This window comes from Schistocerca americana, chromosome 1, assembly GCF_021461395.2.
Source record: "Schistocerca americana isolate TAMUIC-IGC-003095 chromosome 1, iqSchAmer2.1, whole genome shotgun sequence".
NCBI classification, from domain to species: domain Eukaryota; kingdom Metazoa; phylum Arthropoda; class Insecta; order Orthoptera; family Acrididae; genus Schistocerca; species Schistocerca americana.
In genome coordinates, this window is record NC_060119.1 from 436,479,229 (window position 1) to 436,494,354 (window position 15,126).

Sequence of the window (15,126 nt, forward strand, 5' to 3'; positions counted from 1 at the left end):
TGTCTTATTACAGTATCATAGTTTATGAGTCAGTTTAGAGCATTTTTATTTTATAAATTTACAGATGAAAACACTGCTGCTGCAAGTGCAGGACATGGCCCTGTTTTACAACGAGCAAAAAGATTTTTTAAACTTGGAGCTGGTCTCAGTCATCAGTTTAATTTAGGGTAAGTTGATCTAACCTGATTTAACTGAAAATCTTCTTTTGAATGTTGCAGATTTCAAAGATAACTCATAAATTAATTGGTTTCATCTGACACATTTATATTATCAGTGAAATCAAAAGTATACATGGGAAAAATTGTTCAGGAAGGCAAACAGACAAGATACAGTACCATATTTCCTTTACTGATATTATGGCAACTTGTCTAAAGATTACTATGATATATAACAATATAATTTATAGATTGTAAACTCCCAACAATTTTAAAACAAGGAAGACACTTCTCCTTCATAAAATTTGATGTCATGTGGATATGACCAAAAAATGGCTCAAATGGCTCTGAGCACTATGGGACTTAACATCTGAGGTCATTTGTCCCCTAGAACTTAGAACTACTTAAACCTAACTAACCTAAGGACATCACACACATCCATGCTCGAGGAAGGATTTGAACCTGCGTCCGTAGCAGTCGCGCGGTTCCGGACTGAAGCCCATAGAACTGCTCGGCCACCACGGCCAGCAGGTGTGACCCTCTACCTAAACCAGGTGTAGTAGACAGCTGAACTAGATAAACTGCAAGGATACAGAAAGATAATAACCCATTGATCACAGCTAAAATGTAGCAGAAAATATGTAACTTTGACGTGGGAGATATAAAGGGATAAAATTAGATAGTAGCAGGGGACAATGAGAACAGAACATGGAAGGAAAGTAGTAAAATTTAGAAATAGTACATACATATGTGACTTTACCATTTTATGTTTTTGCCTTCTGGCTTGTTCATTCCATAATTACCACATTCCTTCCATAGTCATACCCTCCATACTCTTTTCTCTGGTTGAATCATATTGTCTACCCGTTACTCCAGCTTCTTCTTTATATGATCTCCTCTCACATCATCTCACTTTTCCATTACTGGCATCCATAATTGAGCATTAACCTTCATGTGCCTTCTACTAATCACAGTGAACCTTGCCTTATGTTCCCTGCCCTGATTTCAAGTTTTCTTTTTCCTCTCACTATCTTCACTGTTTCTAACACTTGTCCATTGCAGTAACTCAATTATTTGTCATTTATGATATACACAACACAGCTGTTGGTAGACGTGTCATATGAAGGGCTTATTTCAATAGTGGTACAAGTCGATTTTTGTTCATATTGAGATACAGAGTCCTAATGTTAAATGAGCACTGAAAAATCTGCAGTTGAGATACCAGAAATATTCAAGCATATGGCTTGTTGCTAGAGCTGAACCTTTCTTTCTGTTTGTTTGGCTCATTAATTTCAGAAGCATTATAGACAGAAAAGTGGAGGTAATGGACTTGTACCACTATTGAAATAAGCCCTTGTATATTACTTTGCCTCATAATATTTTAGGGACTAATTCCTATTATTACATTTTATTTGGGTTTAGTCTTCCCAAAGCTTTCAGCATAATTGATTTCAAATTCTGATGTTTATTTTTAATTTTATCCATGTTTCGCAGTTTAAAATGTGACTGTACTCAATACACTGGAATTATGAATTTAAAAACCCATTCAGTCCCATTCAGTCACAACTTTTTGTATTTTATTTTTATTAAGTACACAATGCATTTCAGACCCTGTGGGTCCATCATCAGGTGTAATTTGTCTTAATACATGCTTTATTTTATGTAAAAAAAAAGAAAGAAAAGAAACACCCGCATGTATTAAGACAAATTACACCTGATGATCGACCCACAGGGCTCAAAATGCATCGTGTACTGAATAAAATGCAAAAAGTTATGACTGAAGGCGTTTTTTAATTCATACTTCCAGTTTGATGTTTATATTTCTTCGAATGCAAAACTCCTTGTTTCACTATATTATTATTATTATTATTATTATTATTATTATAATTATTAGATATATTTTCTTTGGAGTTGGCTATTGTTTGTTCTTCTGAGTTGTGTGAACACTGACTGGAGACATACCAGAGGTCTTGTTTTGTTCCAGTACTGGGCTTGAGATTGGCCGTCACCCAGGACATGGAAATGGTTATGGGTATGGTTATCCACCACCTCCGCCACCTCATCAATATTATGGCCATGTCCCTCTACCTTATAGCTACAACAATCAACCATATGGCTACAACTATAATTATCCGATTTATCCAGCACCTGCACATGCCAGTACACACAGTCAGTCATCTAGTAAGGCATCCAGTTCAGGCTTTGGAAAAAGTTATTCTGGTGCCCAGCCAGTAGCTCATGGGTAAGTAATTATTTACAACAGAAGGAATCCATTTAAATACATTAAGGTTAGACTGTTCATTTATAATACCTTTGTGATTTAAGTTACACAGATTCTCTGTGATGACAAGAAACATTTAAATCTACGTCAAAATTATGCAAAACCACTGTGAAGTGCCAGGTAGAGGGCAATTCACATCATACCATAGATTGCGTTTTCTTCCCTTCCTCCTGTCTGTGGACTGTGAGAATAATGATGCCTCTGTTCGCTCTGTAATTTGTCTAACCTTTCTTTGTGGTGTACGAGGAGAGAGGCAGTAGCATATGTTTGGATTGTCACTTGGCACTTGCCTTTGAAACTTTGTAAGTAAGTTATCATGCAGCAGCCAACATCTGTTTTCAAGCATCTGTCAGCTCACATTTCTCAGCACTTCTGTGATACTTTATTGTGGGTCACAAAACATGTGATAATTTGTGCTGGCATTTTGTATACTTTCAACATCACCAGTTGCCTTATAAGAACTATCTTGTGTAGACTTCCTGAACTTTCCACCTCATAACAGAATAGCGAGAGTTGGGTTCTCATAACCAATGTTTCTGGAATGCTTGATGTGGAGGAGGTCATTCTGTTCAAGATACATTGTTACATTTGAACTCAAGCTTTGTTCTAAGATTCTGCAGCAGACAATGTCAGTGGTATGAGGCAGCTGTTTTATGGAGTTCTTGTACTACCCTTCTTGCAAAAGAGTATGACCTGCACTTTCTCCAAACACTGGGCACAGATTTTTATTCAAAGATGTATAGTGTTTTGTGGTTTGGAGAGGAGCTGAATGAGCTGCAAATTCTGTAAAGCATCTCACAGATTCCACATGGCACTGGGGGAATGTACTATTTTAGTAATTTCATCTGCTTCTCAATATCCATGGTACTAATATCTGTATCACTCTCAATTATAGTGGAGTAAGAGTTAAAGTGGGTCTGTGGTCCTGAATCACCTGTAAAGAAACATTTGAGAACAAAGTTTGACATCTATGATTTTACTTTACTATTTTCATTATTGTTTTGTTCATTGCCCATGAGTATCTGGACACAAACTTTGGTGCCAGTGACAACATTTAAATAGCACCAAAATATCTTCCGGTTTTTTGAGAAGCCTTTTTATAAAATTCAACTGTGGTAGTTGCTGAAGGCTTGTGTTGCCCTTTTGAACAGTCAAATGAATTTCATTCAGCAGGTCTTCATCAGTAGTTTAAGCCTTTTTTTACATTTATCATGCAGTAGTTTAGTAATTACTTATATTTACATTTATTTATTTAATCATTCATGGTCTGTAGATCCAGTATACAAGAGAATTGTATGGATTGGAATGAGTCATAATTATACATGAGAACATAGCCTACTTATATATGCTAATAGTCACAAATTGCAATATGTGTAAAGGAACAAAATATGTTAACAATTACAAGCTTAGGCACTTACTAAAGTAAAACAGAGACATAAAACAATATAATGATAGAGTAGCTTGTATCCTTAAGCAATACCCCCTGCTTTCTATCAGTTAGGTATGATCAAAGTCACATTCCCACTGTGCCACTTAAACCTTAATAGACAGTTTTTGAAAGGAGGATTTCATGGTTCACACAACTGAAGACCTCAGTATAAATCACAGAATATACTAAATGAAGCTAATCTATTGTTCAGTGCTTCTAAAAAAATTATTGGTAAATGAAAATGTAGCATCATCAGTTGACAGACCTGATTGGAATCTCAACTAACAATGGCTAAGAGCCTTGTAGATATTCGGGTGCTCCATAATTTTCTTATGTATAGATTAGTTTCATCCCCTTTCTTGAATAGTGGTTTCGCATCTGTATACTTTATTCTGTCTGAGATGATACCTTGTTGAAGGGATTCATTAAATATATGGCAAAGTATTACACAAAAGGCATTATGAGAATGTTTAAGTACCTTAAAGGAAATATTATCAAAGCCAGATGAATTTTTGGTTTGCATTTTAGTAGTGATCCTTTTCATCTCACTGGCAGTAACAGATGATATATGCATTTGACCTATTTTGCACAATCCGTATTCATTGACATACAATCAGTTTTCTCAGAATCTGGTAGGAAGTGCTTACTAAGGACATTTGCAGCTGCATCAGTTTTATTAATCATACTACCACAATAACGTATTTATATGTTAGAAACACTATCATTTTTTCCCCAGTTCCCTTTTGATAGTACTCCAGATGGTTTTCATTTTATTGTTTGAGTTGTCTATTTCAGATTTAGTGTGTAATGTTTTAGAGCACTTTCTAACTCTTTTCAGTATTTTACAATATGATCTATAACATTCTTTTACAGTAGGCTCATCAGAACATCTTTGTGATGTATATAACTCTCTTCCTGTCTTACACGAATTTTTTTTTAAAATACTGCTTCAAAAAGGGACATGAATTCATCTGTGAAGAGGATGAATTTAATATTAACATTTCTTTTTTGTATACTGAGCTCCAGTCAATCTGCTGCAAGTGGCTATTGAAATTTTCTAATGTCTCCACATTCGTTGTTCTGAAAGACCTAAAAACTGGTTTACGTTTAATACTCAAGTGTATGTTATTAAAAGTAACCAACTGCCCATCGTGGTAAATCAGACTGTAGCGATCACCTTCTTTGTTTCTTCGTTTGTTGTCCTCAGTGTTGATGTACTGCATTGCTACACTGGCTGAAAAATGGGTTGTGGAAGTGCAACTACGGTCTACTGTAAATGATGTAGCTGACAGACACACAGTTGCATTTCACAATCTTTTACTGTCACTGTTCACTACCCCCCAAATAGTACACAATTATATATATAAGCCTCATTAATAGTTTTCAGGCAAACCTCCACATACTGCTACAATAGTTTACTATTGGACACCTACGAGCAGTAAAAACCTAACCACAAAGTTCACTGTTCTTGAAGAATAGAAAGGTACATGTGGAGCAGACACTAACATTGTTTCAACACATGGCCTAATTGTGTAACACTTATTTCACAGTTAAGTTGAAGCATTGTTGTTGTTCTAATCAACACAGGTTTCTCGTCTGAAACTTGGCCATGGACTGACTGTCTCATGACCAAAAATTGACCCCTTATTTATATCATAATAATAGGTACTGAAACTACAAATTGTTCAAAGCTAACCTTACTGAAGTTACAATTAAAATTTAACTCATTAAATTAACTGAATACATTGAAAAATTCATTCCTTTTAACAATTTCTTCTACTACATGAATTTGGTCAAATTATTTGTTTAAATCATGAAATTAACAAACATAAGTATGTAAACAATACTTTGGACAAAACTGTTAATTACTTTGGAACTAATGAAGAGCTGTCTTTGCTAACATGTTTTCGAATAGAACCAAATAGATCCTTTAAGAGTACTATTAGTTGTTCCTTCAAATGTTTATAACTAGTACAGAATTTATATTTGTTTATACGTCAACAGTAGAATTTAAGTTATGAAACAATTATTGATTTCCCTGTATAATGAAAGATACTAACTAGTAATAGTCTAAATAAATTAGAAAATCAATTACACACATAAAACTAAGCACAAAATTTATATCTGGTGATACATTCTTTAAAACTGAGGACCAACCCTTCACTTTTATGAAAATGCAGATTATACTCATGTATGTTAATGGTAATCAGTCAAAACTGAAAAAAAAACAAATTTTAAGGAAGCAGGTGGAAAAACAAGAGGGGAAGTAAAAATATCCCAGCTTGTTTCATCACAAGACCATTTATAATTTGACTTACAGTACTGTGGCTACTACTAACCTTATTAATAAATGAATAAAGAAGTTGGCAATTACTGGAGTTAGATTAAAGGTTTGTAACAAATGTTCTAGTTCTCTTCTATTGGTGTTGTGTGTAGGGAAGTTTATATTAAAGTCACCCAGAATGACTAATGGCTTAGCCTTTGAATATATTTTTTACAAAACTGATTCAAGCTGTCTTAAGAACACAAATGTTTTCCCTGTAGGACCCCTATATATTGTCACCACTATAACTGACCTATCTGACCTATTATCAGCAAAAATTTCAGATCCAAAGGCTTCAAAATGAAAATCTTCACAATACAGACTCAAGTTAAATGATCTATGAGGTATATCCATTTTGACATATATTGCAGCACCACCTTCCCTCTATTTGCTCTAGAGTAACTATCAGCTAGGACATAACCCTCCAATTGAGGTATCAGCATGTGAAATACAATAAATGGTCTTGGGCTATGGAGTAATTTTCATTTATGTTGAGGGCCAAAAGCTCCATTTCATCTCTAAAGTATTTTGGTGGTATATACATAATTTATCATTCATAACAGATTTCAAGTTACAGTGTTCAGGGGTTAAATTTATTTAGAAGTTTCTTTACAAGGACTGTAGACCATGGAAGGTTCCTCCTACCATGAACTCTCCTAATAGGTACATATCTGTTCAATGATTAGTCAAATATTCTTCTGAATGTATTATTCCTCTACATGCTACTGTCCTGAGCTAAATGTTTGAGTTCTACTTAGAGTCATGACACTACTGACTCTTTGTGCAGAAGTAGCAGAAGTAGTAGTGGTAGTAGTAGTAATGGAAGTAGTTTTATTAATCCATGGACATCTTTTACAAGGATACTGGACATATCTTGGTATTAATATTAAAAAAAAGGAAGTAAAATCATTCACATGTACCAACACTCAGGTACATGCAGGGCTGGAGTGACAAGGATGGGACAGGTAGTCAGTTATAGTAGGAACCATCCTGGCATTTGCCTTAAGTAATTTAGGGAAACAATTAAAAACCTAAATTGGGATGGCTGGATGAAGATTAGTACCTCCACCCTCTTGAATACAAGGCCACTGTGTAAAATAGTTGTGGCTCATTTGGTTTATCCCTATTGTTATTTGGTAACATAAAGCCTGATGCTATACTGTTAATTCATTTCTCATTCTCAGTCACTGCATGCACTCTGTTTGATAACACTACACACACTGTTTGTGTACTGCAAATTCCCATTTGCTAACCTGAAAAACTGAGCCAGTAACTCTCTATAATGAATGAGATGTTGAACTCGGAAAAAGGATGAGGTTTTAATATTATCCATTGCACAGTTATTGAAGTATTTTTTCCAGAAAAGAAAAAAAAGGAGGAAAACACAGTGTGATAGTGTAAAGTGGATGTATTATTATTTATTTGTGTTACATTTTTTCCAAATCCCTACTCTGTGTTATCTGAGGAGGAGGAGGAGGAGATTACTGTTTAACGTCCCGTCGACACCGAGGTCATTAGAGACGGAGCACAAGCTCGGATTAGGGAAGGATGGGGAAGGAAATCGGCCGTGCCCTTTCTAAGGAACCATCCCGGCATTTGCCTGAAGTGATTTAGGGAAATCATGGAAAACCTAAATCAGGATGGCCGGATGCGGGATTGAACCGTCGTCCTCCCGAATGCAAGTCCAGTGTACTAACCACTGCGCCACCTCGCTCGGTGTGTGTTATCTGAGTAATCCTTCAGTGTATAGCATATATTCTTAACAGGTAATTTTTATTGCATTTTTAAATAAGTTTGTTTCAGTAGTTTCTTTAATATCTTTCAGCAATTTATTGTACAGTTTTATTGCTTGGAAGAAAATGTCATTTTTAGTTTTATGTTTACTTTTTTGTTAAATGTAAGTTCAGTCTAGACATTGTACAAAGATCATTGACAGAGCTGTCTGCACAGTACTTATCAATGTTATTTTTGATGTATGCAATTGATCAGTAAATATACTCACAGGGCACAATTAAACCATCCCTACTGTTTTGAACAGATCTTTAGAGTGTGCTCAATTATTATTTTTTATTATTATTCTTATGGCACTTTTCTGTTGTGTAAAAACAGAAGTAATATGTTGACCATTTATTCCCAAGAGAAGAATACCGTTACTAAGAACTGAGTGTATATGTGAATAGCATGTAACTGGGAGACACTCAGTTATGAACTGGACACACTATCTAAGGGCATAACATGCTTGTAATAGTATGAGACACACCCTCCACTGACATATAATAATATAGTTCAGGAAATAGTCAGTGATATATTTTACATTGTATTTGGGGAGTGAATGCACCCTCAGGTAGATAGCAGATGTGACATCAGGCAAGGGGTCCAGGCAGAGGCTCTGAGAGCAACGCAGTGGTCACTTGATTTGGCAGCTATGGGGCAATTTTTGTTGTATAAGACCATACTGATGAGTTAAATAGACATGTTCAGTATACATTGTACTTTTATTTCCACCAGTCACAATCATTCTAGAAACATTTAATAGTTACACTTTTTGAAAAATGTATGAGAACATCATAAGATAATGACATTTTATTTGCAAGTATCTTTGTGTGTTCATACCACTTCAACTGAGAATCAATAATCATGTCTATAAGTTTTACATTTCTTACACAGTCAGTAGAGGTACCATCTACATTTAATTTAACAATGTCGTTTCCCCTCTTTGAATTGAAATGATTGGCATCAGTTTTCTTTATGTTAAATGGTTGTTACCTATTGACCAATGGTAAACTTCTCTTATACACTACTGGCCATTAAAATTGCTACACCACGAAGATGACGAGCTACAGATGTGAAATTTAACCGACAGGAAGAAGATGCTATGATATGCAAATGATTAGCTTTTCAGAGCATTCACACAAGGTTGATGCCAGTGGCGACACCTACAACATGCTGACATGAGCAAAGTTTCCAACCGATTTCTCATACACAAACAGCAGTTGACCAATGTTGCCTGGTGAAACGTTGTTGTGATGCCTCGTGTAAGGAGGAGAAATGCATACCATCACGTTTCCGGCTTTGTTAAAGGTCGGATTGTAGCCTATCGCGATTGTAGTTTATCATATCACAACATTGCTGCTTGCGTTGGTCGAGATCCAATGACTGTTAGCAGAATATGGAATCAGTGGGTTCAGGAGGGTAATACGGAATGCCATGCTGGATACCAATGGCCTTGTATCACTAGCTGTTGAGATGGCAGGCATCTTATCCGCATGGCTGTAACAGATCGTGCAGCCACATTTTGACCCCTGAGTCAACAGATGGGGACGCTTGCAAGACAACAACCATCTGCACAAACAGTTCGACGACGTTTGCAGCAGCATGAACTGTCAGCTCGGAGGCCATGGCTGCAGTTACCCTTGATGCTGCATCACAGACAGGAGCGCCTGCGATGGTGTACTCAATGACGAACCTGGGTGCACAAACGGCAAAATGTCATTTTTTCGGATGAATCCAGGTTCTGTTTACAGCATCATAATGGTTTCATCCGTGTTTGGTGGCATGGCGGTGAACGCACATTGGAAGCGTGTATTTGTCATCGCCATACTGGCATATCACTCAGCATGATGGTATGGGGTGCCATTGGTTACACGTCTCAGTCACCTCTTGTTCGCATTGACGGCACTTTGAACAGTGGACGTTACATTTCAGATGTGTTATGAACCGTGGCTCTACCCTTCATTCGATCCCTGCAAAACCCTACAGTTCAGCAGGATAATGCATGACTGCATGTTGCAGGTCCTGTACGGGCCTTTTTGGACACCGAAAATGTTTGACTGCTGCTCTGGACAGCACATTTTCCAGTTGGCAACACTGTGCTAACGTGGATTCTTCGAGTATTTGCTGCAATAAATAATTATAAAAAGCGTTGTTATTAAGCTGTTTTTAAACATTTACAGTTGTTATAACTATAATTTAAGTGTTGTTAAATTAGTGGAAGTGTTAGTGAAGTATAAAATAAGATTAAGTGGGATAAGAAGCGTATTTTTCTTCTCGCACCTGTAGCTCAAATCCTAGGCCTAATTTCACATGCGCGAATCATAAGTAAGCAGTGAATTAAACTTATATTATATTTATACCAACTGGAAACGTTTACCTATAAGTGTTGTTACATTAGTGGAAGTGTTAGTGAAGTGTTAAAGAAGATTAAATGGGGTAAGAAGTTTATTTTCCTTCTCGTGCCTATAGCACGGATTTTAGGCTTAATTTCACGCGCGTGTATTGTAAGTAAACAGTGACTTCAAATTATATGTATTCACCAGTTTTTTTATTCAGTACTCTTTCAATTTATTTATATCTGCCTGAATAGTTTCTAGGGCCCTTTTTTATGTTTTAATCAGTACTTAAATCAGTTTATACGATTTCTGTTTTTACCATGAGTGAGAAGTGTGTGACATGCCGTAGGATCATTAGTTCCGGGGTGTGGTGTGATGAGTGCTGTAGTTTCTTTCATTGGAGCGAATGTAGTGGTGTGGGAAATGGGGACATAAATGAGGCTCACCAGTGGTATTGAAGGATCTGCAGTAGAGATAGGAAAATACTGGAACAGGAAGGGAAAATTGCAGCTCTTCGAGCTGACTTTGACAAGGCAAGGGAGGATCTGGACAGGTTAAAGAGGGAGTAGGGTGAACAGACAGAGGTGGGAAGTGGCAACAGGTAATAGGAGGAACAGGCAAAGGAGAGCATCTGACAGCTTTGTCATAAATCTTGAAAATAGATTTGACCTATTGCCTCAGTCAGAATTGGATGAGCCTCATGTACCTGAAGCTGTAGAAAGGGCACAACAAGCTTTCAAGGGCTTGGAAAAGGTAGGGAAATTTGTAAAGAGAAAGAAAGTTCTGTTGTTAGGTAGCTCCCATGGTAGAGGTGTTTGCCAACTACTGCAGGAAAATCTAGGTCCAGAGTATCAAGTCACAAACTTTTTCAAGCCTAGTGCAGATCTGGGGCAGGTAACAGAAGATGTAGGTTCTTTATGCAAGGATTTCACGAAGGAGGATGCTGTGGTTATAGTGAGTGGTCCAGGAAATAGCATTGACAGAGACTCTGAATATTCCATAGAGAGTGACCTGGTGAAGATAGCATCAGCAACAAAGCATACGAGTGTGGGATTTGTGTCTGTGTTGAGACGCCATGATCAGCCTCATTTGAACTCTTCCGTCAGGAGGGTGAACTTGGAGTTGGAGTGGTTGCTTAGGACGAATATAGGGTCCCATATTGGTTTGGTTCCTACGGATGCTATTGATACGTGGGACTACACTAGGCATGGCCTTCACCTCAATAGGAAAGGGAAGGGAAAAAAGTCTGGGTTGATTGCAGAAAACTTAAGGGGGGACACTGTGGTAAAATATCAGTGGTCACAGGTGTCAGAGGGATGCCTTTTTTAGGTTAGGGAAGGGGGAAAGAAAACGAGTTTTATGAGAGATTGGCAGACACACACAGTTTGAGAAAACGGATGAACAGGAATCAGATTTGAGCATACAGCCTCCATTTAAACAATGTTTAACAGAAAGTAATCAGAAACTGCCAGTTCATCTTCGCCAAAGCAGTTATAATCCCATTAGTATGCAGTATCAGTTATCTTTATTACACCAAAACATTCCGGGACTCAGAAATAAAGTTGATGAACTACTCATTTGTATTGATGAAATGAATTCATCTAACCAAATTGTCATAATCTGCCTCTATCAACATCAAGTGACCACTGGTATAGATATGTTAGACATTTCAGGATTTTAGCTAGCTTCCTACTTCTGCAGAATAAATATGGATGGAGGAGGAGTTGCCACATTTATTAAAAACTGCCATAAATTCAAGAACATTGACATTAATAAATTCTGTTTAGAGGAGCATCAAGAAGCATGTGCAACAGAAATAGAGTTCCATAACAGATCATATATAATAGTAACTATTTACCGAGCACCTGCAGGAAATTATAATCTATTCATAAATGATTTAGAAGCTGTTTTGGGTTATTTAACAGGAAGAAACAAAGAAATTTTGATTGCTGGTGACTTTAATACAGATTTTCTAATGCAATCTTCCAGTAGACATTTACTGCAGTTGTCTTTCAATCTAACTCACACTATAAACTTTCCAACTAGGATCACTAAATCCCCAAGGACAGCCATTGATAACATTTTTATAGACAATCAAAGGAACAAAATCATATCATAAAACCTATAATAAATGGACTATCAGATCATGACATATAGCTCCTTGTTTTAGATGTAAATACTAACAAGGGAACCTCCCCATCGCACCCCCCTCAGATTTAGTTATAAGTTGGCACAGTGGATAGGCCTTGAAAAACTGAACACAGATCAATTGAGAAAACAGGAAGAAGTTGTGTGGAACTGTGAAAGAATAAGCAAAATATACAAACTGAGTAGTTCATGGGAACATATGCAACATCAAGGAGAATAGGATTGCTGGAGCGCCATGGTCTTGTGGTAATGTGAGCAGCTGCGGAACGAAAGGTCCTTGGTTCAAATCTTCCATTGAGTGAAAATTTTTATTTTTTATTTTCAGTTTATGTGACAAACTCTTATGTTTTCATCACTTTCTTGGGAGTGATTATCACATCCACAAGAAAACCTAAATCGGGCAAGGTAGAAGAATCGCCAAGTGTACAAGTTAGGTGGGTCGACAACATATTCCTGTCATGTGGTGCACATGCCGTCACCAGTGTCGTATAGAATATATCAGATGTGTTTTCCTGTGGAGGAATTGGTTGACCTATGACCTTGCGATCAAATGTTTTCGGTTCCCATTGGAGAAGCACGTCCTTTCGTCTACTAATCGCACGGTTTTGCGATGCGGTCGCAAAACACAGACACTAAACTTATTACAGTGAACAGAGACGTCAATGAACGAACGGACAGATAATAACTATGCAAAAATAAATAAAGTATAATTTTCACTCCAGGGAAGACTTGAACCAAGGACCTCTCGTTCTGCAGCTGCTCTCGCTACCACGGGACCACGGCACTCCTGAGCTCACATTGTGCATGATGTTGCCTATGTGGCCCATGGACTACTCAGTTTGTATATTTTGCTTATTTTTTCACAGTTCCACACAACTTCTTCCTGTTTTCTCAATTGATCTGTGTTCAGTTTATCAAGGCCTATCCACTGTGCCAACTTATAACTAAATCTGAGGGGGATGCGATGGGGAGGTTCCCTTGTAAGCAGATTACCAAGACTGCTAAATCTGAGTATAGGAGAGTAGTCAATCAACCAAAAATTGAGAGTTTTAGAAAACTTCTCAAAGATATGAACTGGAAAGATGTTTATAGTGCTCATGACATGAATGAAAAATGTAACACATTCATGAACAATGTCAGTACCATGTTTGAAAACTGTTTTCTTCTAAAAGTTACTCAAATTAAACAGAAGCCTATAATGAAACCATGGATTACACAAGGAATAAAGATTTCCCGTAAGACAAAAAGGAAAATGTACCTGTCGACGACGAATAGATCCAATGCTGATGATTTAGGTAAATACAAGGAATACTGTAAAATATTAAAAAAAGTAATTCAGACATATAAACAAATGCACTACAAGAAGAAGATAGCAATGTCAGGGAACAAAATAAAAACAATATGGGATGTAGTGAAAGTGGAGACTGGTAGAACCAGAAAGAAACAGGAGCAAATAGCATTAAGGGTAGATGACACATTAGTAACTGATGGGCATAGTGTGGCAAATCTATTTAACAAGTACTTTATATCCATTCTTGATAGAATAGGATTGTCAGGATCAGTAAATAATGCCCTTGAATATCTGAAACTAGCCTTTACAAATAGCTTCAGGTACATGAATATGTCAATCACTTCACCAAAAGAAATAACTTCCATAATAAAATCTTTAAAAACAAAGCATTCTAGTGGTTATGATGAAATATCAGCAAACTTAATTAAGGCATGTTCTTGTGAGTTTAGTACAATTCTAAGTTACTTGTGTAACCTGTCAATTATAACTGGGACATTTCCTGACACTAAAATATGCAGATGTTAAGCCTCTATTCAAGAAAGGGGATAAAGAGATACCATCAAACTACAGACCGATTCAACTTTTGCCAGCATTATCAAAAATTTTAGAAAAAGTAATGTACAGGCAACTCCTCAACCATCTGACCACAAATAACATATTATCAAGAACACAGTTTGGATTTATGAAGGGTAATGATATCAAGAAGGCTATTTACACCTACATGAAAATGTACTTAATTTATTAAATAACAAATTACAAGCAGCAGGTATTTTCTGTGATTTGTCAAAGGCATTTGATTGTGTGAACCACTACATCCTTTTAAATAAATTAGAATTCTATGGTCTCACAGGCAGTGCTGCAAAATGGTTCAAGTCATACCTCGCTAACAGGGAACAAAGGGTGTCAGCGCAAGGGACTAGTGAATTAAGTTATACATCATCGTCAGAATGGGAAGAAATTACATGTGGTGTCCCAGAAGGATCCATCTTAGGGTCATTGCTTTTTCTTGTGTACATTAATGATCTCTCATCAGTTACACTGCCAGAAGCAGAGTTCGTTTTGTTTGCAGATGACACAAGTATTGCAATAAATAGTATGATGAGTGTAGTTCTAGAAAGATCTGCTAATGATATTTTCATGGATATTAATAAATAGTTTAAACCCAACTCACTGACATTAAACTTCGAAAAGACTCACTATATGCAATTCAGAATCTGTAAGAGGTTTCCACCCAGCATATGCATAAAGTATGAAGAAGAGCAGATAGAAGAGGTTGACAGTCTTAAATTCCTGGGATTACAAGTTGATAATAAATTCAGTTGAGAGGAGCATACCACAGAACTGCAGAAACGCCTTAGCAAATCTGTATTTGCAGTTCGAGTGTTAGCTG

The 15,126-nt window shown here is 36.7% G+C and overlaps 1 protein-coding gene across 2 annotated transcripts in view; it reads left to right on the forward strand.

Annotated features, from left to right (window-relative positions):
* Window positions 1-15,126, forward strand: part of LOC124623384 — a 47,385-nt gene that overhangs the window by 12,716 nt on the left and 19,543 nt on the right. For both annotated transcript variants that reach the window (XM_047149033.1, XM_047149034.1), the window contains exons 2-3: window positions 65-167; window positions 2,140-2,397. In XM_047149033.1, the coding sequence (XP_047004989.1) occupies window positions 65-167; window positions 2,140-2,397 (361 nt within the window). The remainder of the gene's footprint in view (window positions 1-64; window positions 168-2,139; window positions 2,398-15,126) is intronic.